This window comes from Phyllostomus discolor, chromosome 2 (genome assembly GCF_004126475.2).
Source record: "Phyllostomus discolor isolate MPI-MPIP mPhyDis1 chromosome 2, mPhyDis1.pri.v3, whole genome shotgun sequence".
Lineage (NCBI taxonomy): Eukaryota > Metazoa > Chordata > Mammalia > Chiroptera > Phyllostomidae > Phyllostomus > Phyllostomus discolor.
In genome coordinates, this window is record NC_040904.2 from 188,651,886 (window position 1) to 188,666,226 (window position 14,341).

Consider the following 14,341-nt stretch of genomic DNA (forward strand, 5'->3'; position numbering starts at 1 on the left):
GGAGGGGCAATGTCTTACTGATATTCTCCTGTGTCCCAAGTTCTTCCAGGCACTCAATGTACATTTTTCTCCCAAATTTTTAAAAGTGTGGTATAATGCATAATATAAAATGTACTATCTTAATCATTTTTAAGTATAGTTCAGTGTCATTATGTTTATTCATATCATTATGCAACCATCACCACCATCCATCTCCAGAACTCCTTTCAACCATTCAACTGAAATGTTTCAGTTAGTAAACAATAATTACCCATTATCCTCTCCCTCTGCCCCCTGGGAACTGGCATTCTACTTTCTGTCTCTGTAATTTTAAATGTTCTACGTACCTCATATAAGTGAAATCAAACAGTATTTTTCCTTTTGTGACTGTCTTATTTCACTTAGCACAATGTCCTCAGGTTCAGTCCATGTTGTGATATGTCACAAAAGATTCCCAGTTGATATTTTTTTCTTTTAGTATTTTTAATACATCAGCCCACTGTCTTCTGATCTGCAATGTTTCTAATAAAAAATCAGCTAAAAATCTTACTAAGTATCCTTTGTATGTGACAAATCACTTCTCTTACTGCTTTCAAATTTCTCTTTGGCTTTTGACATTTTTATTATAGTGTGTCTTGGTGTATCTGAATTTATTTTATTTAAGTTTGTGTGAGTCTCTGAATTCATTTTACTTTAAGTTTGAGCTTCTTGTATGTTTATATTCCTGTCTTTGATCAAATTTGGCAAATTTTTTGGACATTATCAATTCTTATATTCTTTTATATCATTCTCTCTCTCTTCTCCCCCTGAGACTTCCACAAGACATATACGTTGATCTGCTTGATGAGGTTCTATAGGTCCTTCAGGTTCTGTTCAGTTTCCTTCAATCTTTTTTCTTTCTGTTCCTCAGACTCAGTAATTGTCATCACCCTGTATTCCTGTTTGCTGATACTTTTTTCTGTCTGCTCAAATCTGCCTTAGAATCCCCCTACTGAATTTTCATTTCAGTTGTTGCACTTTTCACTTCCAGAATTTCTTTTTGTTTTTTTAGATTTTCTTTCTTATTGATATTTTCATTTTGTTCATGCATCATTGTCTTGACTCTACCCCTGCCTTCTTTTAGTTCTTTGAGCATCTTTAAGATTGTTGTTTTAAAACCTTGACTAGCAGATCCACCATCAGGTCCTTTTCAAGGACAGTTCTGTTATCTTATTATTTTCTTTTGAATGGACCATGTTTTCCATTTCTTTGTGTGCCTTGTGATTTTTTGTTGCCATTGAACACTGGGCATTTGAATATAATAACATGGTAATTCTGGAAATCACATGGGGAATGAGAAATTCTCCCCTGGGGAAATCCCCATTCCCTAGGGTGTGCTGTTTTTTATTTTTTGCCTTTTGCTTTTATTGTTGTAGGCTGTCTCTGTGCTGAGAAGTAAACTTAAGCCTCTCAGTCCTTTCCTGAGTCTTTGTCTTCTTGATGTGTCTGGTGACTTTCTAATTTTCTCATATGTGCTGTTGCTTGAATGTCCTACTCATCAATGTCTATCTCTCAAAAGGAAAAAACAGACAAGCAAAGGGAGAGAAGGGGTGCCAACACTTCACACACCCTGAAAGCCATATCAGCAGAGGGGTGGGGTTCTCAATAATGGCTACCACCTCTTCGCACCTTTCTGATCGTAAGCAATGATCAGCAATCACAGCACAGATCCCCAGCACTTAGAGGACAGGGTCTTTCTGTTTTGCTCACCCTGGCTCCTGCAAGCTGTGTGAGCTGCTCCAGGAACACAAGCACAGCTGTCTGACACAAGACTGAGGGGTGGGGAAATCAGTAGCTGCTGCTGTGCTAGGAGCTGAAATGGACCAAAATTATTCACAATTTACCATCTGAGCCTTCCCTTGGAAGTTGCAAGCCTTTGATTGGCTTCAGATTCACAGTTCCAGAAGAGTTACACCAGACAGATTCACCCAGTGCATTTGTCATCTGGGTGAGGGGATAGATTCTTACTCTACCATCTTCTCAAAACCCTCCTATGTGCCTTCTTAATTAATTTTATCATATCTGTGATCTTGATCAAGCATCTTAATAGCTGCTAACAAAGCCTTAGAACCAAGAGACATTTATTTACATCCTAAATTAGCCACCTACCAGCTGTACAGCCTAGAGCAACTTATTGTATTTAAATCTCTAACCTCAGATTTCTCACCAATAAAATGGAGATAATAGTCCCTATATCATAGTATTTTAGGAAAAATAAAATGATAAATGCGTGTAAAACACTTATCACAGAGCCTGGTATAATAGACACAAAATAAATATTAACTATTTGTTGAACTACATGAAATTATGATATTTGATCGTATTTTTTTACCTAAACAGTCATTTCATAAATTTCTTGTACTGCTACTATTTCATAGATGAGAAACTGAGACATAGAGAAGTTAATTTTCTTGATATCTTCAACCAGTAAGTGATAGTAAATGGATAGTGAACTTCTTACATTCTAAGTTATATTACTCAGTTACCTACACACTGTGATACTAGTTTGGTAAATATTCTTAGCAAAAACTTCTCACTGATAAGCAGGAGGAATGTCTTACATTTAGCCACACACACCCTCACCACCAAATGCAATGAAAAGTTTTTTCCTTCTAAATGTAAGGAAAAACATCTTCCTAACTAAAAAACATCTCTCATAAAAATACTCTTCAGAGATCTTGGGGCCAAGAACCAATCCTGATACCCTTGGATTAGATCATTCAGATCATTTTTTCAGTACCATAGAGCAATTTGAACCTATTTGATACCCTCCGTCAGTATTTAACTGGTCTTGTAGTCAGTAAATTAACAAAGGCCTCTCACTCTTTCTGATTTTGCTCTAGGGTTAATGGGTAACGACGTGATTTTGGATGACTATGGGGATATCGATAATCAGATGGTGCTTCTGTATACCTCCGTGGATACCAAAACAGTATGTCTGACTTCTCATCAAGAACTTGGGTTGAAGGGATTGGCCAAGGAGGGATAACTTGGGAGGCGAGTAATAGTGAAGCAATTAGAGAAGTTACATAAACATAACCTCTGGAAGTTAGTTTATGTCAGATTCACAATTATACTCCACTTGGGGCATTATTGCTTAAGCATTTTGACCCACAGAGCTTTTTATTCAGAATATCTACTCTACTGAATAAAAAAAATACCACCCAGAATACAATGAGATAAAGACCAGACTATTAATAGGATACCAATAAGAGGATGACAGTTCTCTTGTAAGAATTGTTTATTCATTTCCATAACTAAAAATTTCAGTAAAACATCTTCTGTTCTCTCCATCTGAACTCCTGTGAAAATCATTGTGTAGTCCCTCTGACACACATAAACAGCCCTATAATGCTATTCTTTTATTCACATTCTATGTGTCTTTCCTTCTCTCCAATTTAGTAGGTTCTTCACAGAAAGGGAGAGGGTCTTACCTCTACATGTCTCTGATGCTTAGCTTCTCTCTGGCACATGGCTGATGGCTGATAAGCATTTAATTTAAAAACAAAAGACATGTCTTTGTGTCACCCAAAGTAGTGCCCATCTCAGACTTTAAAGGCCACAGTTGTAGTCAACCAAATGGTCAGTAGAAAGTTTTCGTATTTAAGAGGTTGGGTCCTTACGTAACTAAGATTCTAACAGAAAAAGCTATTCACACTTATGTAATTTTCCAGTGTGAGCATTATGACATGTTCATGGAGATATATGTATCTCCAGCTTTGTAAAGATATCAGGAATAGAAAATGTAGAAAGCTAGAGAAAGGAAAGTTCAGCCAGAAATTTGGGAACATTATTTCAGAAACATAATCCCAAGTTTCAGTTACTGTATTGAACCCTTAGTATAATGCTATAGTTAGCATTCATTCAACGGGAATACTTTTTAAAAAGATCCCCTCCGTACTTCAGTTACTAGTAGTAACAACAAAGACAACTAAAATCCCCTCTAAGTTATTTGCTCCTGGGATGAGAGGCAGATACTTGTGGTAAGATCCCATGTCAGCCTAATGCCTGTTCTTCAAAATAAAAGATGTTGTCCTGTGCTCTCATTCTCTCTGCAGGCATACCTAGTTGAATTTTTCAGTAATCTGATGCCACTGATTGTGCTTTGAAATACATGCATATGGAGAAACCAGGGATTGAATTTTAAAACATAGGGCTATAGACACATTATGCTGTATCCAGAGTAGGTCCTAGTAGAGATTCAACGTACCATACTAATATATAGGATATATCCTGTCCTCAATACATGCAATTACAGATTCTACTCTCAAGCTAAGAGTATATTTTTGAGGGTGTAAAACTTTTGTCCACGATGTTTTAGGGGAATGGTTGTGAATTTAGAAAGATGGTTGTTAGCCCTGGTTGGTGTGGCTCAGTGGATTGAGCACTGGCCTGTGAGCTGAAAGATCACTGGTTTGACTCCTGGTCAGGGCATATGCCTGGGTTGTGGGCTTAGCCCCAGCTGGGGGCATGGGAGAGGCAACTGATTGATATTTCTCTCTCCCCCTTCCTTCCCTCTCTCTAAAATAAGCACATAAAATAGTTTTTAAAAGAAAAGGAAAGGTGCTTTTTTTTAGATCTCTCTTAAAAGCTGATTCATAATATGTGTAGCAGTAATTTAAGAACACGGTAATATTCCCATTGTGAGATTACTTGAAAAAAGCCTTTTATCTTAAAAACCTAGTATCACATATAAGAAAGCACACTAGAGGAAAAGGATAGATTTGAAACTTTTGTTATTGACAGAACTTGAGAAATGTAGAATTATTTTAGAGCCCTTGACATGCATCAAAATGGAAATAGGGTTTAGCTGGTGTGCATTTTGTCGGGACACCATTTTCCACAGTAACTGAACATGGTGGGAAACACTGGTGCTTCACCTCTCAGGTGACTTGGAGGCAGTCATTTAATTTCTCTTAGCATCTGTTTTACCTTTTTTTACATTTTAGTTTTATTTTCAATTACAGTTTATATTCAGTGTTACTTTGTAGCAGTTTCAGGTGTATAGCATAGTGGTTAGACAATCATATACTTTGCAAAACGATCCCCCTGATATTTGAAATACCCACCTGGTGCCATACATAGTGATGACAATGTTATTGACTGTATTCCCTATTGACTTTACATCCCTGTGAGCATTTTGTGACTACTAATTTGTACTTTGTAATCCCTTCACCTTTTTCACCCAATCCCCAACCCCCTCTGGCAAGTATCAGTCTGTTTTCTGTGTCTCTGAGTCTGTTTCTATTTTGCTTGTTCATTTGTTTTGTTCATTAGATTCCACATATAAGTGAAATCATAAAGTATTTGTCTTTCTCTGACTTATTTCACTTAGGATAATACCCTCTAGGTCCATCCATGCTTTTGCAAATGGTAAGGTTTCATTATATTATGGCCGACTAGTATTTCATTACATATATGTACCAAGCTTCTTTATCCACTCATCTGTTCATGGGCACTTGGGTTGCTTCTATATCTCGGCTATTGGAAATGAACATAAGGGTGCATATATTCTTTTGAATTAGTGTTTTGTGTTCCTGCGAATATATACCGATAAGTGTAATTACTGAGGCATAAGGCATTTCCATCTTTTATTTTTTTGAGCTATCTCCATACTGCTTTCCACAGTGGCCACACCAGTCTGTTTTCCCACCAACAGTGCACAAAAGTTCTCCTTTCTCCACATCCTCACCCACACTTATTTGTGGATTTATTGATGATAGCCAATCTGACAGGTGTGAGGTGATAACTCGCTGTGATTTAAATTTGCATCTCTCTCATGATTAGTGACAGTGAGCATCTTTTCATGTCTTGGGCTCTATTTTAACATTTGTAAAATGAAAGACTTGAACCAGTTCTCTGAAGAGCCAAAGAACCTGTATTGGGCTGACACAGTGTATGGTCATGAAAAACAAAAGCAGAAAAAGAAATGACCCACACGGAGCTTAAATCCACATTCATGCCAGGAAGCAACAAATGGATCTTACCAAGCTCCCGCATGGCTGGTTAACATTGTCTTGTTTCACTGAAAACTGTTACTATGAAATTTGAATGTTGTTGGACAGGATGGTTGATTTCATCAGGAGTTGTTCTAAAATCTTTTCTTTCTGTTCATCCTTCTTCTTTTTTATGCCCTGACATAGTACGAGCTTCTTTTATCCTTTGACACCCACGAAAATGTAACTGAAGCAGAAACTACAAGCCCCACGTTCATTTGGAAGAACAATATACTCCCTAATGATGCTCCGGAACGGGGTAAGATACCCTAAAATCCTTTTCCTGATAAGGAGGGTAGACTTTATGGCGTATGCATTTGGTCTGTGTTTTTTGTTTTGTTTATTGTCTGAATTATATTTGCCAGGTTTACAAATGTGGACTTTCCTTCTCTGCACAAGGAATGATTATATTACAGTTATGATCAAACACTGAAAATATCTCTATTCTAACTTAGCATAGCTACCTTTAATATGCATTCTACCCACCCTCTGACATAAATTATCCTGTAGAAAAATAGGTTTGACAACTGGAAAAATGAAATATGTTCTTACTCCTCTCATACTGTACTGCAGTAAACTCAGAAAGTACATCTTTCAGGCAGAGGGGCAGTCAGTGAGCAGGGCCTGTGAAGTCTCTCCCGTCACCTCACAGGACACACACTCAGGTTATCATGACATTTACCAACCGACTCAAGATGAGGCCTGATCTGTTAGGGAAAGCCCTCACACGACCCTCCTTCTCCCGTGCAGGCTTCGGTGCCACTGCTAACACTGGCCATCTCTGGGCGGGGCCAGGACAGTCTGTCCTTGATGGAGCTGGCCACGGCTTATCACAATGAATATTGAGTGATTCCATGTTCCTAATCTAGTTTTAGAAAAAAAAGGTTTACATTCAGATATTTATGCCTAAAGATGCAAAAAGGAAAAAAGTAGAAACACCATTAATGACTAACAACTATGATATACGAGGGGGTACCCCCCAAAATGGAATTTATTTATTTAAAAATTGTGTATTTATTCTTCCATGTTTAAACTTCAGTCACCTTCAGAGGACTCTTCATCTGATACAATGGACTTACTGAGACATGTTTCCCACTGCTCAAAACAGTTTTTGAACTCCTCAATTTTGATGCCTCTTAGTGCTTCTGCCATTTTTTGTTTCACCTTTTCCACATCAGCAAAAAATTTCCCTTTAAGGATATTTTTCATCCAGGGAAACAAAAAAAAAGTCTCTCTGGGAGAGATCAGGTGAATAGGGAGGATGGGACATGGGGTTCATGCCATTTTTGGTGAAAAACTGCTGAACACTCAGTTTGGTATGGGCAGGTGCACTCATAAATCACCCATCATGAAATGAGCTAAGGCGTTGAAAGGTTAGATTCCCAGTCAGAGCCCTGGCCTGGGATGCAGGTTCGATCCTCGGTCCAGGCACGTGCAGGCGGCGGGCAGTCGGTGCTTCTCTCTCACATCGGTATTTCTCTCTCTCCCTTCCACTCCTCTTTCCTCTCTCTCTGAATGTAATGGGGAAATGTCCCTAGGTGAGGATAAAAAAATAAAAAATAAATACGTATTAAAATTTTTATCTAGAAATATTTTTATCCCACCAGAAACTCTGAAAAGTTGCTCTGAACAGTTGGTTTGATAACTTTCCTTGTGTTAAAGCTATAACAAGTATGTTTCTAGTCCCCTTAAGCTCCATAAGTCAAATGTGGTTAAAAATGATCCCTGTGTTTTTATTCAATAGGCACGAGCAGTGACTAAAGCAAAGAGAAAGGTGGGAAGTGGGAACCCCATTCTTTGAAACAAGAGCTGACTTCAGATTTATTGTTATGGATTTTTAAAGTTGACTTCTTTAGCAAGGTGGATGATGACGATGATGATGATGATGATGTCTAGAACCAAATTCAAGCTTCCTAGGTTTTATACCAAACTTGACTTCTGAAAAATCTCTCTCTCCTCCCTATCTCCAGCAACCTTCTACTTCTACCTTTTGAAACTTTCTGAATTAAAATTATTTTTTCTTTCTCCTTAATTATAACTTTCAGTGACAATGTTAAGTATGGATTTTTAATATACTTCCTTAAAAAGGTTTTAGATGTTTTGGTTATTGAACAGTAATTCTGTGCTTTGTAAAGTGAATTCAAAAAAGTAATTTTTAAGAGAGCTCTCATTTACCTAAAAGAGATCACATTAAATATTTAGATTCTACAGGACAGGGGCATTGCATCATCCTGGGCAACTTCGCATCATCCTGAGTTAACTAGAAAAGTTGGTTTCTCAGAGTTTTTTGTTACTTCACTGTTACTACAGTTAGTTTTAAGTTACAGTTTTAGTTTTAAATAAAACTGAAGTTTAGGTTTAAAGTTTAACTTAAGTTTAGTTTTTAGTTATAAATGAAGTAACCCAATCTTTCAAATAGTATGCAGATAAGACATTCACATCCCACTGCCAACTCGGCAGCAACACCTCAGCTGGAGAGTGCAGCATCCCTGGTTTTTATTCATTCTGCAAAGATTTGCTTAATGCCAGGCTGTGTTCTAAGCACCTGGGACACTGCAATGGGCAACCCAAATGAGGCTTTTATTCTCGTCCAAGCCTTCATCATCAGCCTTCTGGGTTATAATAACATCCACAGACTTCCGGCTTCAGTCCCACCTCTGGCCTACCTTCCATCCAACCAGCACACTCCAGGATGACAGCATGAATCCAGTCGTATTACTGCATGGGTGCCAACACCTCAGCTGGCAGCTCCCTTTACCAACGGGATGAAGTCCCAATGACTTATTATTCCACAAATTTCCATGGTCTTTCTACATCTCCAGCCTTACTTTTTGTTTTACCTCATCTACCTCCCGCACTCTCTGAACTTCCTCCTACTTCCTTAAAGAAAGGGCCGTGCAACTTCATGCCCTTGTGCCCTTATTGATGCTCCTCCTTCTGACTAAAAGTTATCACTACCCCATACAACTGGAGAACAACCACTCACCGTTAATATTTAACTTGAATTTCACCTTTCCTAAGCTTTTTGTTAGTATGTCAGAAGAGTGTTTATCTTGAACTTATCAGACTTCTACATAATGCTTATAATTACATTTAACTTGTTTACACATCTTTTTATACCATATACTCCATGTGTAGGGTTAATTCTTTATTCATATCTTTTTGTCCCAACACAATGCCTTGGGAAGAAAGGAAAGGGGGGGGAGGAAAGAAGGAAGGAAGGAAGGAAGGAAGGAAGGAAGGAAGGAAGGAAGGAAGGAAGGAAGGGAAGGGGGGAGGAAAGAAGGGTGGGAGGAAGGAATAGAGATAACTCTAAATACATTTTTAGTTAGCATGATCTGTACAGTGTTAAGTCAATTTACTTCTCTAAGTATGAATACCTTCCTCTGTTAAACCAGGAGATTTAACAAATCACAAGGTTCTTTCCAACTATTATGTCATATAACCTTGGGGTTATAACCTCAATCTTCATTCACCATGATCCAGTTAAACAAAATGTGATAACCCCAGTAGCCACCAGAAAGCAGCAGAAGCTTAACCTTAGAACTGATGTGACCCTGTGAACTTACCTAACAAGCAATACTAAAAAGTATGTTGAATTAAAAATTACAAATTGCCAATTAAAAAGATAGTCACAGGGATGTAAAGTATAGCCTAGGGAATGTAGACAATATTGTAATTACTATGTGTGGTATCAGGTGGGTACTAGACTTATCCAGCTGATCACTTTGTAAGTTATGTAAATGTCTAATCACAATGTTGTACACCTGAAACTAATATAATATTTTATGTCAACCATAACTGAAAATTTATTTTTAAACGATTTTTATTCCTATTTTATGTATTTATTTTTAGAGGGGGGGAGACAGAGAGAAATATTGATCAGTTACCTCTCACATGCCCCCAACTGGGGTCCTGGCCCACAACCCAGGCATATGCCCTGAACGGGAGTTGAACTACTGACCTTTCAGTTCACAGGCCATGCTCAACCCACTGAGCCACACCAGCCAGGGCATATTTTTTAAACAAATTTTAAAATGGAGTAAAAATACGTTTCATTTGTCAGTTGTCAAATAGTTTTTAAATAAAATTTAAAATACTGTTCTAATTAGTATTTAGTATATTTAAATACTATCGTTATATTTAGTACAATGAGATGCTTGCCCTGTGAGACGTGGGCAGGAGTTTAGATGGGCTGAGGACCCGGCAGATGGGCATCCCATATATTCCTTCCCAGTCAGTCTCTAGGGGGTGTGTAATTCCAGTAGTCTAAGGAGCAGACTCGCCTGCCCTGTTGAAATTATATTTCTCGTACTCACTTTTTAAAAATAAAATAAACATAAGCATAGAATTTATTTTAAAAGAACCAAATCTTAACCTGTCATAGCGCACGATGGTGTTTTTCCAAATAACGTTTTGCTTTTCAGTTGCAGTTGACATATGATATTAGGTTAGTGTCAGGAGGATGTCTCATACTCACTTTTGTTTTCTGGCCGGAGGTATGAGGGTGAAGGTGGTGGCAATGGTGGCGGTGATAGAAATGGTGACTTAGAGTAATAAACAGAATTCACCAAAATCAGACATGCCCACAGTGCAACTCCGACTCCAATCTATTAATTGTTTTCTGCCCTGAGAATAGAAATCCAAGCTCACATTTTTCACTGATAAAAGTTTCCCCTTAGCAGAAAACAATATAACAAGCAGAGGCAAAGTCATGTGCTAGCAAAGCATAACTCCTTCAAGTTCGCCCCTTAGAGAAAGGTGCTGCAGTATTAACCCCAAGCTAAACCCTCTGCCTATTAAAAAAAAAAAAAAGGTTAGTTCATTGGAAGTACATAATGTAATGAAACAAAAACAGTTTAAAAGTACGTGTGACATGTAGGGTGAGTATATAGCACAAGAGGTTTTTTTAAATATGCACTTATTTACATTTTTTAACATTGGACGCTTTTTCCTTGCCTCTTCTCAGACAGACAGACGAGTGGGGCTCAGTTTTTATTCAGTTATTTCTTCAGCCATCTCTAACTGATACATTACCAGGACCAGGTCTCGTGCTGAGTGACCAGTCCCTGGTAACCGGATGAACGAGGACATGGACCATGCCCTCAGGGCTATATTGTGGTGCCGTGAGAGAGCATAATGTGAAGGTGCTGAGGTGTTAGTTTAATAACGAGGTCTTGCCATCTCTCATCTCTCCAGAGGCACCTTCGTTAGTTGTATTTTTAGTGAAGGAAAAAAATCATGCACATGATGATAAATTCCAACAGCCGAAATATTCATGATGGGAAGTGAGTGTTCCTGGTCCTGCCTCTTCACGCCCCTGGTCTCTCAGTCACTTATGCTTCTTGTTCTTTGCATATGTATTTCTAAATACCATATGTATATTTCTTGATTCATAAGCTTTAGATATTATCTATTTATTTCTTGTATTGTTAAATGAAGACTTAATTCATCTTCACTAATACTGCTTTTCTCTAATCTCTTCTCAATTTAGGTCTCTTTTTGTCAATTCATTTATTGAGTATCTTTGTAACGTTAATTAATATGCATGAGCTTCTAGTAGTGTTCAATCAATTATACATAAAACTTCTTGCTTCCCAACTTTGTAAGATGGAGATGTTAATGTCCCTATTTTTCCTTCTACCTCTTTGCCACCTCCCAAATTCTCCTATATCTCTCTGTAATTTGTCAGGACTGATATTTATTTGGTAACCATATGAAACCATCTGTCATTTGCCTATAAACTGATATTCTGTAAGTTGAAAACATTTTTAAAATTTTTTTAAAGATTTTATTTATTTATTTTTAGAGAGAGAAGGGAGGGAGAAAGAGAGAGAGAAAGAAACATCAATGTGCGGTTGCTGGGGGCCATGGCCTGCAACCCAAGCATGTGCCCTGACTGGGAATCGAACCTGCGATACTTTGGTTCGCAGCCTGTGCTCAATCCACTGAGCTACGCCAGCCAGGGCGGAATTGAAAACATTTTCATCATGACATTTAAATGAAGTAAAGAGCATGCTATGATGCCGTTTCTTTCTCTGCAGCTCCAGTGTCTCCCCTTTGTGACACACACACCAGAAAAAAAATACAGTTTTAAAAAAATTAAAAATTCTCAAAAATCTGATCAAATTTTACTTTGTTTCATTTTAGACTATGTCTTCCTTAAACATTTTCTCTTAGAATTTCTGATTGGGTCTCTTTTAATTTTGCTGTAAGAATAAACACGTCTCCTTCACCATATTGCTATTATCTTCCGGCTTCTTACACACTCTTGTCTATTGCTTGGAATCTGTTCTATTTTCTTCTTCTTCAGTCCACTAGCTTCTTTGTCTGAGAAAGACCTATTGTGGCTTATAGGAACCATGAGTTTCCTGTAGTTTGGTATTGCTGTTGTCCTCAATCTAGCTTATTCCTCTGCATACGCAGGTTCTGCTTTAATATCTCTTTGGGTAGGATCCACATTCTCCTGGATGCCACTTACTCTCTGGGAGTCTCTCACACTACCCCATCTACAGAACTCCACCCACATGCCAGTGTTCTAATAAACAAAGTCGTTTACCTTCTTCATTGACTTCCCTCAGTGACCTAGTAGAGCTTGGGAAGGACCAGCAGGCAACACTAATTTAACATTCCAGCACTGGTTTACTTTTTTTTTTTTTCTGATTTGTGCTCTGTATTAAAAAAAATACTTGTCTCTCTCTTCCTATTTGAACTCTCCTTAGGCATGTTGGTTTCAAGAACACCAGGTAGACTACCACCACCGAAATTATTTGTGTGCTAGAAGCTATTTTATGACTTATACCATTTGGTGATTCTCATAAGAAAGAAATGAGATATATAGACTTTAAGGATAGCTAAAATTGAAAACCACTTCCACTGGGCACATCCCAAATAGTTTCCTTTGGAGACCGACCCCCCAGGACCTATATTATCAATGAAGAGATGAAGAGAAGATAAATAGTTTTTAAAAGGCTCTCCATTTCCCCTTCCCCAAATTACATTATACAACTAGAATATTTAGAATGCTTGTATTCTCATTTCAGTAACCCTCACTAATGCATTTTTCACTGCCTTTTCTGTGACAGGACCTCAGATCCTGATGATTGCAGCCTTCACTCTCACTGGAACTGTGGTCCTGAGCCTGTTGATTGCTCTCCTGATGCTGAGGTACCTACCACCCCCTCTCTCCTGCTATGCTCATCATTTAGAGAGGGAGGGAGGGAGGGAGGGGAGGAGGGAGGAGGGAGGAAAGGAGGGAAGGAAGGAGGGAGAGGTCCAATGTCTATTGATGAAATGTACGTTAACAAAGAGATCTCTAAACAGATGTAAAACCATGAAGGCATTCTGCATCAAAGATGGTATCAAGGGCAGAATATTACTGAGTGGACATATTAGAGCCTATGGGGTAAGAGAAACCTGAACTCAAACCCCAGTGCTGTGACTTACCAGTTGTGTGGTCTTAAGCATATTACTTAGCAACCTAAGTGTGTCACTTGGCTTCAGTATCATCATCTGAACTGTTTAAGGGGTTGAAATGAAGTAAGGATAGTGGCTACCATATAATATGCATTTTATAAGTAGAAATCATTACTTTTGCTGCTTAACTGGTGTATTGTGGAAAGTTTCAAAGTCTCTTTATTGATGTTCAGGCTGGAAGAGGCTTTAGAAATCATCTATTCCAAACTTTCTGTTTGCGCAGGGTAAGAGAGGCCCAGAAAGACATATGACTATTCTGGAATTGCATCCCGGGGTAGTGTCGGGGACCCAAACTAAAATTCAGGACTTCTGACCAGCAATTCCATGATTGTTCTATTCAGCTTGGACATATGAAGTGCCTAGCACCCTTCCAGAGACAGTTTATACTTAGAAGTATGTGTTGAATGTATAAATTAATGAATGAAAACCACATGCCATCCTGATCTATGTATGTTAAATACACAGAACTTTCTATCCTAATGCATTATCAGGATCACCTCCATTTCCTAACCAAACGAGACAACACTTTTCTCCATACATCACACGTTTTGGTCTGTGTCAATGTCCTTTCTCACAATGAGTGCCCAGCCTGTTGCATATCAGTGGGAGTTTTCTTCAGGAAATAAAGTAGGCTATTCTTTTTAGTCTGAAGGCTCCTGTAATTCTGTGTTGCTTGGAAATATAGGAGATGATCTACAGTGTGGGGTGACCATTTAGCTGAGGATGAGCAGAAACCCAAATTTGGAGAGAGTAAAGCCAGTCAATAGTAGGGTCAAAGATGTGACCTAGAAACCAGTTCCAAATGGGTGTGAGCTTGAGATAGGGGTATATCAGAAGGTAAGAGACAGTGA

General features: G+C 38.3%; 1 protein-coding gene across 1 annotated transcript in view; it reads left to right on the forward strand.

Moving 5' to 3' along the window:
* The window catches only part of GUCY2C (guanylate cyclase 2C), a 65,231-nt gene that overhangs the window by 20,151 nt on the left and 30,739 nt on the right, over positions 1-14,341 (forward strand). The window contains exons 9-11 of the mRNA XM_028532971.2: positions 2,862-2,950; positions 6,162-6,273; positions 13,100-13,181. Of these exons, the coding sequence (XP_028388772.1) occupies positions 2,862-2,950; positions 6,162-6,273; positions 13,100-13,181 (283 nt within the window). The remainder of the gene's footprint in view (positions 1-2,861; positions 2,951-6,161; positions 6,274-13,099; positions 13,182-14,341) is intronic.